The sequence below is a fragment of the Crocuta crocuta genome, unplaced genomic scaffold (assembly GCF_008692635.1).
Source record: "Crocuta crocuta isolate KB4526 unplaced genomic scaffold, BGI_CrCroc_1.0 scaffold186, whole genome shotgun sequence".
Taxonomy (NCBI): domain Eukaryota; kingdom Metazoa; phylum Chordata; class Mammalia; order Carnivora; family Hyaenidae; genus Crocuta; species Crocuta crocuta.
In genome coordinates this window covers 6,190,320-6,215,714 of record NW_027551569.1, presented here as the reverse complement: position 1 = coordinate 6,215,714, position 25,395 = coordinate 6,190,320, and the positions used below count along the sequence as shown (strand labels likewise).

At 44.8% G+C, this 25,395-nt stretch overlaps 1 protein-coding gene across 1 annotated transcript; it reads left to right on the top strand.

The window, feature by feature from the left end:
* On the top strand, nucleotides 1-24,577 carry BATF (basic leucine zipper ATF-like transcription factor). Its single transcript, XM_077750742.1, has 3 exons — nucleotides 1-267; nucleotides 2,956-3,060; nucleotides 24,014-24,577. The coding sequence occupies exons 1-3, from the start codon at nucleotides 205-207 to the stop codon at nucleotides 24,221-24,223; spliced, it is 378 nt and encodes a 125-aa protein (XP_077606868.1). The 5' UTR covers nucleotides 1-204; the 3' UTR covers nucleotides 24,224-24,577.
* Nucleotides 24,578-25,395: the final 818 nt, after the last annotated feature.

The following is a 25,395-nucleotide window of genomic DNA, read 5'->3' as shown; positions in this document are numbered from 1 at the left end:
GACATGTCCCTGTGGGGAGCAGTGCCTCTGCACCCCAGAGCGAGGAGGACGCGGGGGTCAGAGGTGGCTGCAGGCCCGGCAGAGGAGGGACCTGTGCAGGGGGGTGGGCTGGTGGCTCGGGAGCAGCCAGGAAGGGAGGCCAGCTGGTGACAGGAGAGCCCACAGGCGTCCGGGGCTGTGTGGAGGGCCCGGAAGACTGCAGCCATGCCTCACAGCTCCGACAGCAGCGACTCCAGCTTCAGCCGCTCTCCTCCCCCCGGCAAACAGGTAGAGCCCCCCTTTCCCTGCAACCCACCTTCTGATTCTGCGGGGGTGGGCGGCAGCGGGAGGGCCAGGCTTCCTTGGCCTGCCCAGGGAGCCCAGGAGCGCCGAGGGGCTGGTGACAGGGACACTCTGTCAGACTTAGATGTGGTCTTTGCAATGAGCTGTTGGCACATAGGACGGGGTGCACTGACTCCACCTCACCTGGGTCCTTACCCGGTGAAGCTTTCTAGGAAGCCAGGAGGAGAATTGCATCCAAGACCCCTGTCTCTCGAAGGAGAGGGTCCACCTTTCTCCAAGGCAGGAGAACCCCAAGAGGCACAGTTTTACAGAGGCCGCTGGCACACCCAGCCCCTGCATGTGGTTTTGCTTCTCTCTTCTCTCAGGGCAAGAGAGAGAAGCCTCAGGGAAAAGCAAAGAAGGAAAAAGAGCAAGTTAGAAGGAGGAGGAGGCCAGGCAGATGCAGAAGAATCTACGAGCACAGAGGGAGGCTGGAACTGAAGCCTCTTTCCCCGTGGCCACTGGACAGGAGGAAAGAATCAGTCAGGAGGCGGTATTGGACCTTGCTGGAGATACTCACTATTAGCTCAGCTCAGCTCAGCTCTGGGGACACCAGAGCGATGGAGGGAGAGAGTCTGGGAGCCTTTTGGAGTCTAGATTGTGACTTCTAAATCAAAAGTTTTCAGCTTGAGGGTTGCCAAAAAAAAGGGCACCTTACCTGCCCCAAAGCTTTTTTTCGGTTTGTTTTTAAATTTTCTTAAAGTTGTTTATTTATTTCGAGAGAGAGCATGACCATGAGCTGATGAGGGGCAGAACTGGGGAGAGAGAATCAGAAGCTGGCTCGGCCCACTGTCAGTGCTGAACCCTACGTGGGTCTCAGTCCCATGAACTGCAAGATCAGGACCTGAGCTAAAACCAAGTGTCTGCCGCTTAACCAACTGAGCCCCCGCACCCCCAGGCGCCCCGCCCCAAAACTTTTGGAGCTTTCTCTTCACCACATTCCTTGACACCCTCTCTATAGAAAGGCTTCTTCATTCTCACCCAATACATCAAGGGATTAAAATATCTCCCCCAACTCTGTGGTTTAAAAGCCACTCTTCCTTTCATATAATTTATGATATCCAAGAGGGCTTTCAAGATGCTGCAGCCAAAATAAAAGTACATAAACAAATAATACAGCATGTGTCATGAGTGCTGCCCAGAAGAGCAGCAGGTTGGGAGAAGTCATAGCGGAGACCTCTAGAAGGCAAACGGTCCAGTCCTCGGCTCCAGATGGCATCAGGGTGGCTCAGGCGGCCTGGAAGTCTGTATTCTTCTTAGGAAGGAAATTACTCATGGCTTCCACAGTGATCTGGTTCCCCATGCCCCTTCGAGCAAAGCACTTCCTTCCCATCTAACCCGATGCCCTCCTACCGCAATGGCCTGGAAGTGCTGGGCATGCTGGTGAGACAGAGTCTTGCCCCAGGAGCAGTGCCCCTCTGCCTGTGTGGGCCTGAGCGGGAAGAGGGTGGGGGTGGTGGAAGGGTTTTACTCAGCCTCCTACCCTTATCCTGCAGCGCCTGGGGGGCAGCTGGAGGTCACCTCTCTGCCTAAGCAGAGGACATGCCCATCTGTGGGATATACTTAGAGGACAACCCAGAGGTCCTCTTGTCCTGCTAAGCACCCATCCACAATCTGCCACAGCTGGGTAATCTCCACCCTTAAAGCTGTTTTTGGCCTCTCGTTTGTATTAGGCATTGTGCTACGGGCCATGGGGAATGTCAAGGTCACATTGAGCATAATGAAGGGAATGAAGGGGGAAAGAGAGGCAGATCTGTGATGGGACCTCAACCCAGCCATGTAGCAGATGTCATATGGGTACAAACCAGTGAGGGGTGGGGAGTGGCTTGGAGAGGCATCAGACTTAGCAGCAGAACATGTAAGTCCTGGCTTACTGTGAGCTCTTGGGTAAGCCCTTTAGCCTCAGTTTCCTCACATGTAAGATAGAAACAATAATATCAACTTCACAGAATTGAGGAATTAAGCAAGAGCACCTCTGGGGCACCTGGGTGGCTCAGTCAGTTAAGCGTCTGACTTCGGCTCAGGTCATGATCTCACAGTTCGTGGGTCCTAGCCTGGTGTCAGGCTCTGTGCTGACAGCTCAGAGCCTGGAGCCTGCTTCGGATTCTGGGTCTCCTTCTCTCTCTGCCCCTTTCCCACTTGCGCGTGCTCTCTCTCTCTCAAAAATAAGTAGACATTAAAAAAAAACTTTTTAAAGCAAGAGCACCTCTGAAAAAGCACTTTCACAGAAGTCGGCACATAGTAGGTGTCAATGAAGTTTTGAAAAAAAATAGCAAGAAAATTCTAGGCCAAAAAGAGTAAGGGTGGAGCAGCCCTGAAGAGGAGGGGTGATGAAACACACTTCATCGCCTTAACCAATTTTTTCCAAATACAGCCCTATCTAGGCCCCAGGGTCTTTTTCTTCTTCCTGTAGCTTTTGGCCAAAATACCTAAGTAGATGTAAGAGAGTGTGACAGAGCGTGGGGAACGTTTTTCTTTTGGGCTCAGCCTTTTGGTAAGTAGAAGGTGAATGGGCACAAATGAAAAGATGAAGAAATATGAGAATGGACGGACAGATACCAAACGGCGTGAGAACCTGCTATAACTCAGAAGAGAGGGGCACACTCACCGGTTCCCACCTTGTCTGCTTCCCAGGACTCATCTGATGATGTGAGAAAAGTTCAGAGGCGGGAGAAAAATCGCATTGCGGCCCAAAAGAGCCGACAGAGGCAGACACAGAAGGCTGACACCTTGCACTTGGTGAGTGTTCAGAACTTTCTCCATTCTCTTGAGCCTTAGGCTTTGCTCCCCATCACTCATGGATGCTTGGATCACAGCTCTGAGTCTGTCTGCATGGGGATGTGTATGTGGTGGGGCAGGAGGAGAGTGGTGGCGAAGGGCTGAGGGGTGCGGTGAGGAGGAGAGGCTTTCCTATGGGTGTATTGAGAAAATTTTGTAGCAGAACACGAGCCATGGGGCTGATAGAGAAATAAGTCCTTCTTCCTGACGGCCAAGAGGACATGAAGTGTAAGTGAGTTGATTACGCGAGGCCTGGAGGAGGGCTGGGTGGTACCAGAAACTGCCTGCTCAGAGATGATGGGGTAGCTAGAGAGAGCTTCATGCCTCTGCAGCGCTCCCCTCCCTGCAGAAGGTAGGACTGTATTGGGGAGGAATTTATGAGGTGTTAAGCACTTCGGGGGAGCCTACGATCCTAGTGTTAGGATCACATACGGTCCCATCCCCCAGAGGCCAGTTGGCCAACACCCTGGTCCTTGCATTTGGAGCTAGGATGTCCATAGGGGGCTGCACCTTATTACTCTACTCTCCTGAACATCATTAAGGTTTTATTTTGAAGTATCTCCCATGATATCCCAAGAGGTCTGTGAAAGATGCAGTTTCAAGTACACTTATCTGGGATGGTCACTATCCTGATTGAGTTGCTTCCAGTCTGGAGCTTTCTAGAGATTTCCTCTTCCATCCCCTCATCCCTTCCTCTAGCAGCGCAGCCTTTCTATCCTTCCTCCTAAACCATTCCCGAACCTCGAGCATCCTAGTAATTCCTTTCAATGGTAAAAACGGCAATTGGTACCCAAAATAAGTATGCTTGTGTTTATTTGAAAGATTACTATGGCAATCAGCCAGTTAGAATAGTCATTTTGATTACATCAAGAAAGAGTAAGATGTAGTTTTAGGGACAAAAAAGATGCTTCTTTAAGCTTGGTAAGGAAGCAGAGAAGAGTCTGCACTAACATCTCTGAATGGGTACTTGTGTTTGATAAGAAATGTATTCAGTATATCTTCTTTTGCATTCCAGCATAGTTTCTGTTTATAAATATTTGTTGAATTGAAAACAAAAGAAATGAATGAGCACCAAATTCTTTCTTCTCTTTGATTATTCTGATCAGCCGTCTAAATGTTAAGTTATTGGTGACCCTGGTACTTATAGTTCTCTGTGATTTCATGATGGCTTAAGCTCTTACTACACTCCAGTTTATCATTTTAAGCTTCAAAATCTGTGATCATGCACTTGTCTCTATCAGAGTCTGATTCAAATTCAATATTCTTTAGAGCAAGCAAACAAACAAATAAAAATTGAAAAGGATAGGTAGGGGTGCCTGGGTGGCTCAGTTAGTTGAGCGTCCGACTTCAGCTCAGGTCATGATTTCACAGTTTGAGAGTTTGAGCCCCAAACTGTGCTGACAGCTCAGAGCCTGGAGCCTACTTCAGATTCTGTGTCTCCCTCTTCCTCTGTCCCTCTCAAGCTCTGTCTCTCTCTTAAGAAAATAAACATCAAGGGCGCCTGGGTCGCTTAGTCGGTTGAGCGTCCGAATTTCGCTCAGGTCATGATCTCACGGTTCGTGGGTTCGGGCCCCGCGTCGGGCTCTGTGCTGGCTGCCAGCTCGGAGCCTGGAGCCTGTTTCAGTCTGTGACTCCCTCTCTCTCTGACCCTCCCCTGCTCACGCTGTGTCTCTCTCTCTCTCTCTCTCTCCTAGAAATAAATTTAAAAAAAAAAAAAAGAAAATAAACATCAAAAAATCGTCAAGGATAAAGCCTTCCTTTTTCTATAAGTAGTAATGTCCTGAGACTGTAAAACTGCTATAAGCTTTATAAGTTCGCAATAGTAAAAAAATAAAAAAATTTAAAAAAAATAGGCATTAAGTATAGCTCAACGGCTATGCAGTCAGCACAGTGTTTGAATCCCAGCTCTGCCACTTGCTATCTACGTGATCGATCTTAGAGATATTGGTAACCTCCCTTAGACTCAGTTTTCCTATCTATAGAATGGGAAATGACAGAGATAATGCATCTAAAAAGCTCACCACACTGCCTGGCATATAATACTCAAAAATTGTAAGTATAATAAGAGTAATATTAATAATTGTTATTATTATAGAAGCAAGCTAAATAATCACAACCAAGATTATATATACATTGCAGAATCTCATGGCTGAGAGATTTCTTAAGGGCTGGAAAGTTCAGACACACTTTNGCCTCCACTGCATACATACCGTCGAAATGGTCCCCAGTGCAGGCCTGCTCACTCCTGTCAGAGAGCACCTTCCCTCCTGATGTGAGCAGAGGGGTCATCCCTATCTTGAGCTGTACCACTGTTTCCCTGTAAATTCAACCCCCTGGTTCAAGCCCAGGGGGACACATCAATGAAGGGGGCATATATTTTCTTTGCTATGGCAAAGTTTTCAATGGACACAGTTCTCTCTCTCTCTCCTCTTTCTCTCTGTAAGACAAGAGTCAGAACCAGAAGATCTGGCCCATCTGGGGGTGCCTGGGTGGCTCAGTCGGTTAAGCATCTGACTTCGGCTCAGGTCATGATCTCACGGTTTGTGGGTTTGAGCCCCGTGTCAGGCTCTGTGCTGACAGCTAGCTCAGAGCCTGGAGCCTGTTTCGGATTCTGTGTCTCCGTCTCTCTCTGACCCTCCCCCGCTCATGCTGTGTCTCTCTCTCTCTCTCAGAAATAAATAAAACATTAAAAAATTTTTTCTTAAATTTTTTTAAGAAAGAAGATTTGGCCCATCTGGATTATACTAACCATGGCTAGAGTGAGAGAATCTCTGGGACTTGAGGTACATGGAGACCCCAAGTCATGCAGTCACCATGTCCACACCCACATTTCCAGTCTCAGTCTCTAGAATGTTCCTTCCTATCTTCCCCACATCTGGAGACAAACTCCTCCCCATTCCTTTCTTTCAAGCACCACAGTGATCATGTTCACTTTCTGCCTGGTGAGTAGGTCACCTAGATTCACGGAGCTAGTCTGGGGGTCACAGCCAGTGCAACTTGTTCCTTGACTTCAGGTAAAAAGCTTTTGGCAGCAACATAATATAAATCTGCCACCATCAAACGAAGGGTTTGGCTGTGGTCTGAAATGTTCATTTCCTCTCAGACGTAATCACCCATCTTCTCCATCCATTATCCTCTTAATCATGTTTGTGATTCAGGTAGAAAATCTTCTGGTTTACCACCAGCATTCTTAAGGTTGAGGGCTTGGTTTATTCTTGAGGTCATGCTTGGCTCCACATGCTGAGGTTCTGGAACCTTCTCTGGCCTTCATACATAGCTATAGACCCATCCACCAATATTTTAAAGACCAGCTCCTGAGAGCACTATATCCAATAAGGGCCCTGCTTGTATTACTGTGCTAGCCTCATGTGCTGGGGTAATGTCATTTTCTCGGTTTCAGCTTTGGCACTATTATCTCTCTTAAAATACCAAAAGCATTACTTCATTTCTGCAGTGAGAGTGTGGGGTACTTAACTATTTAACATTTTCAGTATCTATCCTATAAATGGCTTACACCCAAACACTGTACACTGATTGCTTTTAAAATAGCAGAGTAGGGAAGGAGCCTCTTTCCACAACTGTTTAATCTTATGCCAATTGTATAACTTCTCTGGCATTAACTACCCCTCATGTAAACTGCATCAGGTGCTTCTTTTCATGTTTGTGATATCAACAAACAGAGTCAGCATTCTGTTTTAATTCTCTTTTGTTAGATGTTTCTAGACAAGCCCCTACTACACTTATTTCCTTCCCTCCTGCAGACAACTAGGGACTCTATTAGACAAAGTAGAAGCATTGATTAAAAATGAGAAAGGCACATCTTGACCAGTTCATTTTCTTTTTAATGTTTTTTATTACAGTTTTTTATTTTTTAAGGTTTTTGTTTAAATTCTCGTTTATTTACATACTGGACCAGTTCATCTCAGAAGACATCAGTAGCTAATAAAGGGATTTGAGATAATCAGCTGAAAACTATTAAAAATGATAAGAAAATCCAGTCAGCTTTTGAAGATAACACAAAAAGTAAAAACTTTCCTATATGTAAACCATAACCAATTAGAAAATTTAATGGGAGGAAAGATTCCATTTATAGTATCAACAATGAGAGCACCTGGGTGGCTCAGTTGGTTAAGTGTCCAACTCTTGGTTTCAGCTCAGGTCATGATCTCACAATTTGTGAGATCGAGCCCTGGGTCGGGCTCTGTGCTGACAGCACAGAGCCTGCTTGGGGTTTTTTCTCCCTCTCTCTCTGCCTCTCCCCTGCTCACACTCCCTCTTGCACGTTCTCTCTCAAAATAAATAAACATTAAAAAAATTAATATATATATTTAAATTTATATATATATATAACATATATATAATACCAATACATTGGTGTATTATACCAATATAATATACATAATACCAACAATGACAAATGGGAGGAAGGAATATATTTAACAAAAAATATGCAGGGCTTAATTTTTAAAAACTTTAGAACTATTCTAAGTGATTTTAAAAAACACTCAAATAAGTGGGAAGATATACCTTATGAAAAGATAGAAATTTTCCTTAAATAAATCTATCAGTTTAACTTAATGTGATCCCAATAAAAACTCAATAGGACTTTTGGCAGTTACAGGAGACTTAGATTAGCTATTCTAAGTTCTTAGTGAAAAACAACCATGTGACAGTTTTCAGGAAAATGTTAGAGAGGGTAATTAAAGAAGATTAGCTGAACAAGATATTACAGTGAATTATAAATACAGAAATCAAAACAATGTGGAAAACACAGGACATGGGGCAGAACAGAAAGAGACCCAAAACAAACTGAAATTTAAGACCCAAATACATATGTCAATTCTTAAAAACTAGACACCAGAGCAAATGCAAAATGATGATGATGGCTTTTGAAACCAGTGAAAGAAATCTGAATTATTCAATAAATAGAATTGGGACAACTGGCTTGCCATTTTGGGAGGAAGAAAAACTAGAGTCTTCATTTCTCATACAACACACACACAGATTAAATGTAAAAACAAAACAAAACACTAAAGAAATTTGGGGAAAAAAAGAGCATTGAAAAATTATTTTGGAATGAAGACTTTTCCAGGTAAAGTACAAAACCCTGAAACCATAAAGGAAAAAACTAATATACATTACCCTTATACATAAAAAGTAAAAATTTCTATATAGCTCAAAATATTATATGCAAAAGCAAAGGCAAATCACAGATTGGGGAAAATATCTGCAATACATGTGACCAAAAAAGGGCATATTTGCTTCACATATGAGAGCTCTTATGAATAAGAAAATGATTAACAACCCAAAAGAAAAATGAGCAATGATTATACATGGGCAATTTACAGAAAGAGAGAAAGAAATAGCAAATATATATGGAAAAGACTCTAGACCCCACTTAGGAAAGGAAATGACAATTAAAGCAACAGTAAGATTCCCTGCTAGACTGGTAAAGACAAAAAATGTTGCTAATATGTGATGTTGCCAAGGCAACGGAGAAGCAGGCACCACCACACACTACTAGTAGGATATGGGGGTACAGCTCCATTAGAAGTCTTTCCAAGTTAAAAGGGAACATACCCTGTAACTCATTTTACTCAGATGTAAAATGTCAGCAATTTTACATCTGGGAGTCTATTTACAAACACACCCACAGATTACACAATGCTGTGCATGCGAAGACACTCATTGCTGCATTGTTTGTTATAGTAAAGACTGGAAACAAGCTAAATATTCATTGGTAAGGAGCTAATGAAATAAAACTATACTTGTCCATTCAACGGAATACTATGGAGTTGTTAAAATGTTACATCAAATGTGTTAATCTGAAAAGATTATCAAGCTTCTGTATGCTTAAATTAAAAAGGTGGTGAATATGATACCTAGTTTGCTCCCATGTATGTTTTTAATAAAGAGAAAAACATGCATGTGCATATGTATATGAACTTAATCTTTTTCAAATGGGTTTTCCCCCAAAGTTAATATTTATTTCTGAAAAGTAGGATGAAAGGTCAAAAGCAAAAGAGACCTGCTTTTCATTTTCCCCTTTTTTATATAGTTTGGATGTTTTTATCATATGCTTTTATTTTTATAATGTACATATTTACATGCTCAACATCAGTCATGACTATATATGCATTAAGTGATTTCTAAGTGTGATTTCAAGCATTGAATAGTCTTCCTCTGTGACATTTTATCTCTTGAGTATCTTGCCTAAATATCTCAGTCCTTTGGGAGAACCAACTCTTAGTTGGGATTTATAATGAGTAACCCTAACGTCTACAGTATTAGACACACCACTATAAGGAACGGTAAATCGGTGTCACTCGTGTGATTTACAATCAATCATTGTATCAATCATGATGATACAATCAATCATCCTGGTTGATTGTAGTGGCTTGAAGGATTTCGAGTCCGTGTCCTGGGTCAGTGGAAAAGAAAGTTGAGATCGACTGAGAAGCTTTGTTCATGAAAAGGCTAAAAATAGAAGAGATGGTGGGCAGATGGGAATATTAACCCAGAGCTATGCCTTTGACAAGTCAGATCTGGCCTCACGAATGGAACTGGAAGCACGGTGAAGGAACAGGGCCAAATCTGAAAGCTGGAACTTTGGGTACTCCCTTAGCTGGGGGTAGGAAAGGTGCTTTCCTGGGGCTGACTCCTGCAGGAGTCTCGTACTAGTCTGAAAAATGAAAAAGGTTGACAGGTTCCAGGGTATATCTTTAATGCCACATGTAACAAACATCACGAGTGTAAATTATGTGTGAAATGAAGCTTTGAGCTGATGCTGTGAGAAATAAGTTATTTACAATCAGAGGGAAATTGAGTAATGGGGGAAAAGCAGCTCAGCAAAGATGTCAACCCCCTGGGTGTCCTTAGAATGACACTATTGTACTTGGTCTTCTGGGGAAGACTGGAAGAGAAAGCTACTTGTGGTTCTCTTCACTCCTGGAGTTCTCTCTTTCTCTCCAGAAGACTGTGCCATAAGGTTTATTTGCACAGAGAAGGCATAGGTCCAAAAGGAACACAAAACACAGAAGGAATATCTGGCTAGTTCTGCCCTTAAGAAATTCAGTGAAAACTACTACATGGCAATGAGAAAGAATGAAATCTGGCCATTTGTAGCAACATGGGTGGAACTAGAGGGTGTTATGCTGAGCGAAATAAGTCAGGCAGAGAAGGACAAATACCATATGTTTGCACATATAGGAGGATTAGGAAGAACTTAACGGAGGACCGTCGGGGAGAAGAAGGGGAAAAATAGCTGGGGAGAGGGAGGGAGGCAAACCATGAGAGACTCTTGAATACCGAGAACAAGCTGAGGACTGATGGGGGTGGGGGGGAGGGGAAGGGGAGTGAAGGGCATGGAGGAGAGCACTTGTTGGGATGAGCACTGGGTGTTATATGTAAACCAACTTGACAATAAACTAAAAAAAAAAAAAAAAGAAATTCAATGAAAATCAGTGAGCCATCCGTGGAAAATAGGCGTTTCTCTTGGCCCTCTATTGCTATGAATTTCTTTTTATTGAAAACATTACTGAAATACATGACTATGTACCAGGCACTGGGTGTTAATGACTCTACCTGTAGTATCTCATTTAATCTGCACAAAAACCTTATTTCATAAATCTTAGGTTAAGAAATTTATCCAAAGTCACACAGCTTGTAACTAAGTCTGCCTGACCGGAGAGCCCATCTCCCTAGCCACTATGCTACCTGCCTCTTTCCTTCGGACCCTTATGAAGTTGTATTCATCTTCTCTGATAGCCTCCTTCAGTCTTTTCCTGACTTTACTCTTTTGTTCTTTGAGCAACATCCTCCAAAACTCACACTTTTTCCTCCTCCATTATTAGGCCTAGTCAAGAAAGTAGAGTCTATGCAATATATCAATGTATCCATTGACACCCTTTTTAAAGAAAGCTGTGTAGCAATAAATGTTAATATCTCACATAAGAATACTCTAACACAGCAATTCTACGTACAAGTGTTTGCAGAAAACAATGCACAAAGATGCCCAATTCATCATGATCAGTAAACACTTTATCCATACTATAAAAGTTGACAGATGCCCAACAATTGGGATTAAGCGTATCATGATACATGCAGACGCTAGAATTTTATGCTACCACTAAAAATGACCAGGTATATGTGTATCACAGAAAGATGTCAATGACATAGCACTGAGAGGAAAAACAGCAAGTTACAAAGAGTGTGCAGAATACAATCCCGTTAATGTAAAAGTTGTGGGTTTGGGGCATGTTTGCATACATAAAGAGCTATCTGGAAAGATGTTCTCCAAAATCCTAATAGTGCTCACTTCTGAGTTGTGAGTTTTGAGTAGCTTATCTTACCCTAGTATTTTTCTGTATTTTTCTAAATTGTGATGACTGTGTGCCATTTAAAAAATCAGAACAACAATGTAGACTATTTCCATCTGGGAGAGAAAAACACGTCAAGACAATGTACCACCCCTCAATGCTTGTACCACTGATGGTGGGTCCGTGTGGCTAAGTTTGGGAGGCATATGTGAAAGGAGGCCAGCTCCATACCAGACTTGGCATTTATAAAGAATTGCTGTTCAAATGAGATTACAGGTCTCAGGTCACAAATTGACGGTGCCCATTCAAACAGACGTCTTCACGAAGCTGTCCTCAGAAGCACCCAAACTTCCTTCTCTTGAAAAGAATGGGAAGGTCTCACCAAAAAGTCCTTTCCCAAACTGCTTGGGGATTTTCTTAGTTTCCTCTGTAGGACTCAGTCCAGCACCCTGTTTCCTAGGGGGCAGAGAGTGGTTCCACAGGACAAAGTCTCCTTCAGATAGTGGGATATTATGTAGAGAGCATCATTATGGGTCCATGTGGTAGCTTGGCTGGGGAGGGGGCGGTGGGCCTAACAATAATTATGGTCATATCCCCTTGTTTATAGAATCACAGAATTAAACGAAAACTCAGAGATGCTGTAAATCAACCTGCCACGTAACCAATGGGGATACGAGGTCTTTCTCAAGGACACCCAAAACCCCAAACCTCTTGCCTGCTCACCATTCGCTTTTGATTTACATGTACCACTTTGTTGAATAGGACTTTATTATGCAGAAGGTGTTGCTTTTACATGTCCTTTTGCAAAGGGTAAGCCAAGATGTAAACCATTAACCAGAAGGCCTGAAGGACCTGGCAGTCTTTAGCAATATAACCCAAGCATATGCAGCAAGAGATGAGAAAGAGTCCCAGGTTGAGAAGGACTGAAGTTTAAATGTTCTTTTATGTTAAAAAGGTCTTAAAGTTGTAATACAAAATGAAAAGGACAGTAATACATTGGGGAAAAATACTTGCATCAAATTAAATAAATGCAGATTTCATATTTATACCATAGAAAGAACATCCTTTTTTAAGAAAAACATCAAGACTCCAATAGGTAAGTGGGCAGAAGCTATGAACAGAAAACTTGTAACATTTTTCCTACCAAAATGAAAATAACCCAATTTTCTACTCTGGTTGTGAAAAAAGATACACTCTAAGGGCTTCTCAGCCTCGGCACTATTGACATTTTGAATTGCATAATTCTATGTTGGGGGAGGGGTGGCCCGTGCACTGTAAAATGTAAAATCTAACCCCTACATTCTAGTAGTAGCACCCCACGCCCTACCTGTGACTATGAAAAATGTTTCCAGACCTTGTCCAATGTCCCCTGGGGGGCAGAATTGTCCCTGGTTGAGAATGCTGTTCTAGGGAACAGACACATAGAAAATTCTTCCTCCTTAGTTATCAATAACTTGTCACATTACAGTGAAATTAAGAAACCTTCAAGAGGCTAATTGGCAAAATAAACTATTTAAAATTAGTTTAAATTGGCATTAGGCAATTTAATGTCTAAATGCCAATGGAGTTGTGATGAAATTGACACATGTGTTCACTGCCGGTGGCATTGTATATTTTACACAGCCCTTTTACTGCAACGCAATCGTGAACTGGAAGACTGGTTGTGCCCTTTGCCCTGCTGATCTCATTCCTACAAATTTATCCTAGGACATAACTGAACAAAAGCCAGTATGCATCAAGAAGTTCACTGGAGTGTTACTTACAATAGCAACATTTTGATAGCAACCAAAATGTCCAACGTTAAAAAACCATTTTGGGTAAATTGTGGATCTTCTTCTAAATTTACCCATCTTGGGTAAATTTGATGACATGGCCAATAAAAATGATAATTATGGTGATTATGTAGAGGTGACAAAGTTAAGACAAGGCAAAACATGAATTGTATTATGTACAATGACTGAGATTTTATAAAAATGAGTGTGTTTCTTAAAAAGGACAAGATGGTGACATGTGCAAATGGAAACAGTTGTGTTAAGAGTACTAGGATCATGGGGCGCCTGGGTGGCTTAGTCGGTTAGGCGTCCGACTTTCACTTAGGTCATGATCTCGCGGTTCGTGGGTTCGAGCCCCGCATCGGGCTCTGTGCTGACTGCCAGCTCGGAGCCTGGATGCTGTTTCAGTCTGTGACTCCTTCTCTCTCTGACCCTCCCCTACTCACGCTGTCTCTCTCTCTCTCCTAGAAATAAATAAAAATATAAAAAAAAAAAAAAGAGTACTAGGATCATGGGTGGGTGTGATTTTTTAAAAATATTTTAAATGTAGTTATACTGCATATTTTTTTTAAAAAAACATAAGAAAATGGTCAAATGGAGATCTGAGTGAACTCCAGAGGAAAGTGAGGACAAGGACAGAGATGATATCATTGAGCTAGAATTTGGGGGTCAAGTTTTAGTAAATCTTTTCATTTATCCTCCAAATGGGAACACTTTTAGAAGCGGAAAGAGCATGAATAAGAATTATACCAGGACAACAGGTATGTGCTGGAACTGTCCCAGTACACGTCTTGTCACCCTTGATTTAAGGAAACCAAGGAAGGTGACCTGGGGCTCTTATAAAAATTCAAAAGTAAGATAAAGTTCAGAGCCACGCAGAGTGGACTAGATTCCTAAGGCCAAAATGCAATTTCCTGCAATGGAGGATCCTCTAACCAAAGTATTTTCTGGGTACTCGGCTGGTAAGAGAACATGCCTTGCTGCTAAAGGGGTGGAGTGGTCCAGAATATTATAAAAGCAAAGGCCATATTCCCAGTGCTAGATCCAATGTTAGCAGAAATGACTCATCTGCTCAACGAGTATGTATTAGCATCCTAGGTGCCGGGTATGGCTTGTTCTAGGCATTGAGAAAACAGCAGGGACAAGACAGAGTCCCTGATTTCATGGACCTTGCCTTCAACTATAAGTCACACTAGAAAACAGACAAATAGGGGGCGCGGGGTGGCTCAGTCGGTTAAGCATCTGACTTTGGCTCAGGTCATGATCTCATCACTGATGAGTTCAAGCCCCACGTCGGGCTCTGTGCTGACAGCTCGGAGCCTAGAGCCTGCTTCCAATTCTGTCTCCCTCTCTCTCTGCCCCTCTCCCACCCACACTCTCTTTCTCTCAAAAAAACATAAAAGTTAAAAAAATAATAATAATAAAAGAAAACAGGCAAATAAATGAATGGGCCCATCACATAAAGTGAAGCGTACTTCAGTGAAAATCAAATAGTGCAATGTTGAATGTAACTAAGGGACAGATGGAGTGGGGACAGTGAGCAAGGAAGGTCTGTCTGAAGCCCTGACAGGTAGTGGTCACAGAAGGAGACCAGGAGGATCTGAGGAAAGGGTGCTCAAGCAGAACCTTGAGGCCAAACTGTGTGGCCTGTCAAGGGTCGGAAAGATGCCTTGTGGGACTGGGCCTCTGAGACAGTGAGAAGAAACTCAGGAAGGAGCACTCTGCAGGGAGCAGGAGCCAGATGGGGGTGGGAAGGGGTAGGGGCAGGGACCAGGGTGGGGGGAGTCAACAAAACTAACTCAGATCTGCCTGGGGGATATATCTGAACCTAAATTCTGATCTACGAAATGGGAAGAAATAGTGCCTCCCTGGGCTTTTCGACAGTTAAATAGAAGAGCAAATATAAAAGCAGAATATTACATTTGTTCTGTTTTGTTTTGCATTGAGGAGAAGGTTATATTTGTTCATTTGTTTAATGCAGAGTGCTTGGCATTTTCCTACAAATCAATCAGATGAAGATATCAGATGTATTATTATGTATGAAAACATATATAATTATACTTTCCAGTTTATAAAAATTTAAGAGCATTGGCCTAGCTTTTCGAGTCTCCTTCATTTGGTATGGATGGGGAAAGTCAAGTTCCAGCTACAGAAATTATAGGCAGAGTTTCTAAAATGGTGTTCATTCTGCTACTCCCACTCATAGGTTCAGATTGTGGAACCAAAGTGTTGCTAAGTAGGGATTTGACCTGGGCTTTTAAAAAAAAAAGTAAATCTCTTCCAGTCATTTGTAACTATCCTATTTATAAAGTAGAAGCTATAAAAGCTATTAAATGCTTGGTTAAACACTCCCTTGGAGATGTCATGAACATTACAAATTTACTTACTAGACTCTTCATCAGCAGGGTTTGGTAAATTATTACAGAGTTCGAGTTGGCAGTCAAGCAACATGATTTTATTGAACACTTACTATGTGCCGGGCACTGTCCTAGTCAACGATGGCAAAGCCGTGAAGGCGGTGATAGACCCTCATGGAACTCAACTATCTAAAGGGTAACTGGTTTAATCAAGTTATCATTAACGAGATTCGAATAGATGTCCTACCTCTGGCTCTTCCATCATAAAAATGAACTATTCCGGGCTACTTGAAATTGTTCTCATCAAATATAACGGCAATGGGATAGTAAGGCCTTGTCTTAAGTAGGTATTTACTTTCAGAAAATACTTTTGACTTAGAAACACTCTCCCATCTCTCTAAAGTTATTTGTATTATGCTGCTTATACTATATATTATAAAATAAAAATATGTAATAAAAATATAAGTATATAAAATACATTTTAATAAAATTAAACACTGCCTATATTTATATTCTTACTTTTTTTAAATGTTTATTTATTTTTGAGGCAGAGAAAGACAGAACTTCTGGGGGGAAGGGGCAGAGAGAGAGGGAGACACAGAATTTGAAGCAGGCTCCAGGCTCCGAGCTGTTAGCACAGAGCCCGACACTGGGCATGAACCCACGAACCATGAGATCATGACCTGAGCCAAAGTCAGAGGCTTAAGTGACTGAGCCACCCAAGTGCCCCTAATGTTACATTTAAAAAGAGAGGAATTAGCTATGAACGTGATTCCCAAGCTAATTGCTCATTAAGCTCATCTGGGAAGCATTAAAATTTTTTTTCTTCATGTTTATTTATTTTTGAAGGAGAGAGAGACAGAGCATGGGTGGGGGAAGAGCAGAGAGAGAGGGAGACACAGAATCCGAAGCAGGCTCCAGGGTCTGAGCTAGCTATCAGCATAGAGGCCGACACAGGGCTCGAACCCACAAACTGTGAGGCTCATGACCTGAGCCGAAGTCAGACGCTCAACTGACTGAGCCACCCAGGCGCCCCTGGGAAGCACTTTTTAAGTTTATTTATTTTGGGAGAGACAGAGAGAGTGCAAGTGGGGGAGAGGCAGAGAGAGAGGGAGAGAGAATCCCAAGCAGTCTTCACATGGTTAGTGTGCAGAGCCCAATGCATGGCTGGAACCCACAAAACGGAGATTCATGACCTAAGCCGAAATCAAGAGTCAGATGCTTAACCGACTGAGCCACCCAGGTGCCCCTGGGAAGCATTTTTAAAAGTCCTGATGCCTGAGACCCACTCCAGGACAATCCAATTGGAATCTCTCACAGGACTGAGAGATTTTTTTTTCAAACCATTAACATCTTACTTGACAAAACCAACAACTGGGACATTTCTAGAGCTTATAGTATATTTGATATAAAAATAGGGAGTTCTCCAAAATATGTATTAAAAATACAAAGTTTATGGATCTAAGGTACGCAGAAAATTTGTTTTACATTTCAGTTACCCAAAACAATAGCTTGTGGTCTCCTCCAATTGCACACAGTGGGAGAGTTCTATGCCAGGAAAGGCCAGATCCGACGGCTACAGAACCAATGAGGACAGGCTGAGGGTGTCCTAAATGATGAATTTGAAACTGGCTTGTCATTTTACCAGGATAACCAGTGGTTGCAAACAAATTCTCATTAACTGTAGACCACCTGAATAAGCAGGCTTGATCCATGTGGACAGGTCTCTTATCTTGAGGATAACTGGATCGAGTAATATCCCAAATTAACCAGTCATTTCCTGCGACAGCTCCAACTTTGAAGGTGTTTTTTAAGCACCAGTGGGCTGACATTAATGGCATCTGTTCTGATTCAAGAGATAAAATAGCCTGTTGAGCCAAAAGATCATAAAACCAGATTGTTCCATTCTTCTCTGCAACCATCGGCTTAAATGATTTTCTGACGCTCTTCGGCTGACCTCAGTATGCAGCCAGGGGTGAGAACTGGGGAGCAGTGACATTTGAGGCCTGTCAGGTGCATGAGATTGAATGTGTGGAGTGAGTTTGGTACAGTTGTGGGAGGTTTCTATCCAGACACTGTCCCAGAGGCCAGGCAGGCTTCAAAAAAAGGAAAAACATTTAAACCTTTGTGTTCATGGTAATTAGTGGTTGGTTGTTTTTTGGAATTGGGCTTGCTAGTGATAAACTTTCTGACTCTAGATACCAGTCAGGATTGCATTTTGCTACAAGCAATAGAAGGGGTCCTATCACAAGGAATGTGAAGTGGACAGACTAGGGCTAGTGCAGCAATGTTATCAAAAACCCGAACTACTTCTCTCCCTGTGCAGGCATGTTCAGTATGTGGCTTTCATCCTCAAGGCTGCAAGATAGATGCTGGACCTCCAGGCATCAATCTGTGTTGAGGGAGGGTGGCTTTTGTTCTGGTGAGGGTTTGCTTTTTCAATCAGAAAGGGAAGCTCCACCCCCAGAATCTACTTACACCTTATTGGTCAGAATCTGTCATGTGGTCATGCCTAGCTGCAAGGGAAGCTGAGCATTTGGTGAATTCTTTTTCTAGCCTCTCTAGAGGAAAGCAAGGGGGAGTTTAGGATGCCAAGAAAGTTAAAATTTCTCCAGAATCAGACTTGTACATTATTCAGTGCAAGGACCTGTAGTTTAGTGAATCCTCTTTTCTCTTCATTGGGTGAGGAACAGAAGTTGGGGCTACTTTCCCCAGATTGGCCACAGGGGTAGGCACACATCCTACCGTGGCTTTGGAAATGTCCTACCTGTCAGTTTGCAGACTTCTCCAGCAATGGTGGGCTCCACCCTGTATCTGCTTTTGGTGGACGGGGATTGGTAACTGTAGGAAACTGAACATAACTGGGTGTGAGAGATGAACTTCACACACTAATCTCATGCTTCAGTGTAGGTGAGGGCTAAAAGGTCACCCAATCAATAAACGAATACATGTTCTGTTGAGGAGGAACACACAGGGACTATTTTCACTCTTCTGGAAATTGTGATTAGAAAATTCAAGGAGAAGGTCAAGGCACTGAACCAGTAAACCAGAGCTGGCAGGAAGGACAGAGCCCTGCTTAGAATGCCTGGAGAGTCCCTGCCAAAGCCTTGGGCCAGAGCCTGTCCTTGGCCTTGGTCCTAACTGGCTTCCCTGTGGGTAAGGGAACTGCCTGGGGATTCCCCATCATTCAAGAGCTCTTTGAGTGACCCCCTTTTAGCCCCTCCAGTAGGGAATTTCCCAGAATGTTCCCACACCCCCACGAAGCCTCTTCACTAACCACCCCCGAGCTGCTTGTAGTTCATGATAGGGTTGGCATCAAGCAGCTTCACAGGTGAGGGTGAATTGTAAGCACTATCGCCTGGACTTGCAAGGAGTGGGAAAAGAGGCAAGATGAAATTGGAAAACCAACAGGGCTGAGGCCTCAGGGGATAATTACCAAACATTATAAGATTTAAACAGATGTCAGAAGCAAGAGAAAATGGTGGGCACAGACTCTGAAGCCAGATTGCCTCCTTCAAGTCCTGCTGCTACAACTTACAAGCTGTGTGACCTTGAACAGGCTACTTAACTTCTCTGTTACCTCAGGTTGTCCTCTTCTGTAAAATGTGTGTAATAACATTATCTACCATATAGGGTTGTGGCAAAGATTAAATATAGTAGTAACTAAAGTTCGTTAAAAAGTGACTGATACGTGGTACCATTCAATAAATAAATAAAATAAATGTTAGTTATTAAGTCAAGCTAGGTTATTCTTTTAAAAATTTGATTTCCACTAATTTTTCTCCTATAAATTGTCTACATCCCTGTGCCGCCAACAACTTCTCCCTGACACTCACACACACCCCTTCCCGACAAGTAGGGGTTGGAGGGTCATACACTCAGGTAGGCAGTGCAGAGGCTGAAATATTCGAGAGTGGAAGAGGGCTTGGAGATCTTCTAAGCTAAGGGTTCCTTCTAATGGTTGTCCGTGTTCACTGCACATTAGAATCCCCTGGGGAACCTTTAACAACGCAGTGCCCAGGCGGCACCAGAGACTGCTTAAATCAGAACCAGGCACCAGTATTGGTAAAGCTCCTCTGGGGATCCCACTGATCTCCATGTGTGGCCAAGGTTGAGAATCAACGCTGTGGCCCAGTCTTCCCCTTCCAACAGGAGCTGGGGCTCAGAGAGGGAAAAGCGAGTCATGGGGCTCACCCAGCCAGGACCCCGGTCCCAGTCACTGCTGATGGAGCCCACTGTTGTTGTGTGTTCTGGACCTCACTCTGTGGAGGAAGATCTGGCCTTGAGTGAGCCCTCTAAAAGAGTGGCTGGAATGGAATACTAATGAGAAACAATGAAATCTGGCCATGTGCAGCAACATGGATGGACCTTGAGGGTGTTATGCTGAGCGAAGTAAGTCAGGCAGAGAAGGACAAATATCCTGTGNATTTGTAAAAATAAATAAATAAATAAATAAAAAATAAAAGAGTGGCCGGACAGATGATTCCCTCCCAACACTGGGCAGGAGGCCGATGAACAGCTCTGTGATTGGAAAGTGTGACTGACTCGGGCTTCCAATGTGGTGTCCAAAGATCACCAAAATGAAGACCTCATGTTCTTTGGGAGACTGTAGGGCAGTTGAAGACTTCTTAGTGATCTCCAAAGGCCTCTGGTCACTTACGTTACCAGTCTTCTTGGGGGAAGCATCAGGTGCTGGAAGAAGAATGGGGCTGAGGACGGACAGCCCAGCTCTGCCCCTGTGTGATTGTCGGGCTCTGGGCGCATCGCACCAGTGTCTGAACCTCTGAGGAAATAAATGTCGAGGCAAATTCCAAAGCCCTTCCTCCTAGCGGCTGCTGCCACCAGCCTGTAATCGTTCTGAGGGGGTATTTGGGGTAGCTCTGTCCCAGGGTCTCAGTCGGCCTCATCTGAAAAGTAGGAATAATGGAAACGGCTGGCCTCAGCATGTCCGTCTCGGGGTTACGTGAGGAGCCTGAAGGCTCTAAGTGAATTCCAAAAAGCGGAAAGCGGGTTACAGGGGAGCCCCGATGCCAGCTCACTCTCCCTGATTGCAGCAGAGGACGTGTGTGTGAGAGGCCAACATTTTCTTCCCAAATATGCCCCTCCCCTCCCCCCTCCCCAGGTGCTAGATTTCTAGCTGCCACTGGAAGTTAAGGGAAGTCAGGGGACATGGGCATTGTACCTCCCAGTTAACAGCCTTTGCCAGTCGTCCAGGTGTGAGTCCCTTCCAGGGCATGACTGCCCCAGGGAGGGTCGGAGTGGACTGAGCAATAGCAGGCGGGGACATGTTGGGAGGAGGCCCCAGATCAGCCACTTCCTTCTACAAGGGAAGTCAAACTCTTCCTCTTGCGGGTGTCTGGCTGGCTGCGTGGCCCCTGGGCTGGCAGCGCTGGCTTCTCTGGGGCCCTAGCAGGAAGCAGCCTTGCTTCCCAAGGTAACCATGAGTTTCTTGTCACAAAGGTTTGTTTTATGGTTAGAGGCAGCCGCTGCTGTGAAGCCCCATCCTAGAGCTCTGGGATCTGCAAGGCAGGGGGGCAGGGAGAGAAAACTCTAGCGCTCAGCAGGGCTTGCTGGGGAGGAAGAGCCTGCTGTCACTTCCCGAAAGCTGGGCCTGCCTCTAGGCGGGGAGAAGGTCAGAGCGCGGTTGGTCCCTGCGGCCCGCCTACCCTACCCCTCCCTTCTGCCTCGGGGTTTGCCCAGGCTCTTCAGAGCACAGAGTTTACAGTAAACGTTGTCACCAGTGGAAACTCTCAGAGGGGGCGAGGAAAAGGGCTAGAGGAAGGGGCCAGGACTCCCGGCCCCCAGTTCCCGTCTTACCAACCACCCCCCTCCCAGTCTCATGTGTTGCTTTCTCTTACCTTTCGGTAAAGAGGGGATGCCCTGCCTCTGGGACGTGCCTGGAAACAACGAAATGGTAAGATAAGCGAGAGCCAGCCGTCCCTTGCATTAGAAGCCGGTGCCTCTGATGCCACCATCGTGGGTCTGAGGAGCCCACCCACCCCCACCCCATTTTAGAGATAGGAGTTTCCTTTGTACTGACCGAGGCACATTTTCTAGCTCAAAGCCGCATACAGGAAATGCCAGGCTGGGGCCGGGCTTGCTTACATCTGTCCTTCACAAAGGGATGGAAGCGGGCTTGATGGGTAGGGCCAGTCATACACCCCTCTACCACTTGAAAAAGAAACCCCGGGCTCATGGAGGAAGGCCGTTGGCAGCATACCTAGCTCTCATTGCAGCTCATGCTCCTGATGGGTTATGTGGGCGTCTTTTACCTGGCAGATTAGCTTATAGCTGCCCACTGCCCACCATAATTGTGAGTCAACTTCTAGGCCAGCCATCTGCTGGCTGATGTCCTCAGCCAGTCAATCAACAGACATTTGAGTTCAGAGTATATGTCAGGCACTTAAAAATTAGATGCTTCATTAGTGCCTGAGGATCTAAAACAAATCCAAGATTGTATTTAACTCCTGTTTGCAAACTTGCCTGATTATCAGAATGACCAAGAGCACTTGGTAAAAATTCAGTGAGGGGCGCCTGGGTGGCTCAGTCGATTGAGCATTCGACTTCGGCTCAGGTCAAGATCTCCTGGTTCGTGGGTTTGAGCCCTGCGTCGGGCTCTGTGCTGATGGCCAGCTCAGAGCCTGGAGCCTGTTTTAGATTCTGTATCTCTCTCTCTCTCTCTCTCTCTCTGACCCTCCCCTGCTCATGCTGTCTCTCTCTCTCTCTCTCTCAGAAATAAATAAAACAGTAAAAAAAAATTCAGTGAATTCCTGGGGTGCCCAGGTGGCTCAGCTGGTTAAGCACCCAACTTTGGCTCAGGTCAGGATCTTGAGGTTCATGAGTTCCAGCCCCACATCAGGCTCTGTGCTGACAGCTCAGAGCCTGGAGCTTGCTTTGGATTCTGGGTCTCCCTCTCTCTCAACCCCTCTCCCATGCATGCTCTGTTTCTTTCTCTCTCTCAAAAATAAATAAATAAACATTTTAAAAATTCAGTGAATTCCAAGAATTCACCCCAAATCCCAAACCCATTCAGTTCAAATCTCTAGATTTCAAGAAGAGCCTGAAACTGTCACAACCCTTTCTAATTCTAATGCTATGGCAAGCTTGGGAAACGCTGACCTATATCAAACAGAACCAGAAAAATTAAGATCCAGATGCCAGCTATTAGGTTGCTTTTTGAACCAAAATGTAATTTATTTGCATCTGCGGTGACATTTTCCCTTCTTCTGTGGCACCAATGATTATATTAGTCAACTTACTTGATTGACTCAAGGAATGTGAACCTGAAAATCACACTGGAAATGCAATTCCCTGGGGTAGCATTGTTTTCCAGTAAATGCTAATTAGCAGAGTGGAATTGTTGATTAATTAATGATATGATCAGTAATCAGTGCTCTTGACCCAGCGTTTGCCTGATGAGCGTGTATCTATCTGATGGTGCTCCTAAGCAACAGGGGAAAGGTGTTTCTGGAAAAAAGCTTGCACACATGGGTGGGACACACCCAGAGGGCTGTAAACCAGGCTCTTGGGTGAGCAGAATGGAGTAGAATCAAACGCTCTGGTGGATTTTGACCATTTGATACTTGTAAAAACCCTCCTAGATGTTCTAGGGTTGTAGAATGTTCTAGAATCTGTATAAGCAGACAATTAACCACGGACTCTGGAAGACTAAAAGTAGATGCAGGGAGCACCAGGAGAACTCGTGGTAGAACGTAGAGAGGAGAAGCGTGAAATCAGAATAAGCTGTTCTCACCTACTCTCTTCTATTTCCTTTTTTTTTTTTTTAAATTTTTTTTAATGTTTTAATTATTTCTAGGAAAGAGAGAGAGACAGCGTGAGCAGGGGAGGGTCAGAGAGAGAGGGAGTCACAGACCGAAACAGGCTCCAGGCTCCGAGCTGGCAGTCAGCACAGAGCCCGACGCGGGGCTCGAACCCACGAACCGCGAGATCATGACCTAAGCGAAAGTCGGACGCTTAACCGACTGAGCCACCCAGGCGCCCTACTCTCTTCCATTTCTTCAGGCTCTAACCTGCCAACTAGTTTCCCTTCACATACACTTGCCACTCTCAACCTACATACATACTCACAGAGACCCATGTACACACGCACACGCACACGCACAAAGGAGCATACTCACACCCATTTCTGTGTGTACCTCTGTTAGGTGGGACCATATGGAACCTCCATCTTTATAGGTCAAAACAGACAAATACCAGCAATTTCATAGGATCGACCTAGTATCTATGCACACACTTGCGTACAGAGATGCACCCACACTCACATATGACCACATGCAAATACATGTGCACATGTGCACACCCGCACACACGTGTGCCGAAAAATTCACCGATGCCCATCCCCATGGCTTTGCTGGTGAGAACCTTATCTGGATTCCTCCTGTACCCCCTCCTCTGATCCTGGGCTTTCCTTGACACTAATCTCAGATGCTGATCTTTCTCCTCACAGGAGAGTGAAGACCTGGAGAAACAGAACGCGGCTCTGCGCAAGGAGATTAAGCAGCTCACAGAAGAGATGAAGTATTTCACGTCGGTGCTGAGCAGCCATGAGCCCCTGTGCTCAGTGCTGGCGGCCAGCACGCCTTCGCCCCCCGACGTGGTGTACAGCACCCATGCCTTCCACCAGCCTCATGTCAGCTCGCCTCGCTTCCAGCCCTGAGTTTCGAGAGGTGGTGGGGGGCAGATGGAGCCCCCCGCCCCCAGCTGGCCTGGCAGGCCTCAGGAGGGGTACACAGACTGTGGCCAGGCTGCCCTTGCCCCTCAGGGCATTCTCTCCTTCCAGAGACCTGGAGGCAGAGGCCTGGACAAGGATTGAGCACAAGACTGTACCGGCTGAGAGGGTGTGAGGTCACCCAGAAGCATGGCCGCCTGTCAGCATGTGCTGGGCCCCCATGTGTACAGGAGGCCCAATCCAGAGTTAAATCCGACATGATGCCCAAGTCCCATGGCACAGAGGGAGGAGGGCAGAGCAGGGTATGGTTATTTTTCTAAATAAATTTCTTAAAAGAAACCAGTTTAGCAAGCAATTCTCTTTCTTTTACACAGTCCCTTGAAAGTCTGGGTTCTGTGTGGTGGGGGCCATCTTTTGTTTTTGGTCTCAAGAGTCCTTAAAGTTCTGGCGACCCTGCTAATCCTTCTTCTTGTCCATGGTTTGGAAGAAAACACCCTACTTGGGAAGCTGGGTGTTTTTGATGTTTTATTTTTTTAATGTTTATATTAGAGACAGAGTGTGAGTGGGGGAGGAGCAGAGAGAGGGAGACACAGAACTCGAAGCAGGCTCCAGACTCCGAGCTGTCAGCATAGAGCCCGACATGGGGCTCGAACCGATGAACCGTGAGATCATGACCTGAGCAGGAGTCGGGCACTCAACCCACCGAGCCACCCAGGAGCCCCGAGCTGGGTTTTTTCAAAGCATCTTCAATCCTCCCTGTAGGTGTCTTCTTGGTTTCCCTCCCCCAGTCACCTCACCATGACCTTCCCACCTTCCATTCCTCACTGCCTCACCTTCCTGGATTGTCAGCGGGCCATTCTCCAGACAATGGAGAAAGACCGTGCAAGGTGCCATTCAGAGGAATGGTCATTCAGGCTGATACTATCACCTCTACGACTACACTTCCTCTGCTCCTCACAGCCTGCCAGCCTTGGGTGGCGCTGCATGCCAGGCCCCACGCAAGGTGTTCTAGTAACTCAAGGACAACAGGGAAAGTGCTGCCTCATGCTCTCAAGGGGCAGCACGTGGCTTAGGTCCATGGGGAACTTCCTGCAAATGGACCTACACATTCTGTTAAAGACTCTACCTCCCTTGAGAAGCTGCGATAAAGCACACATAGC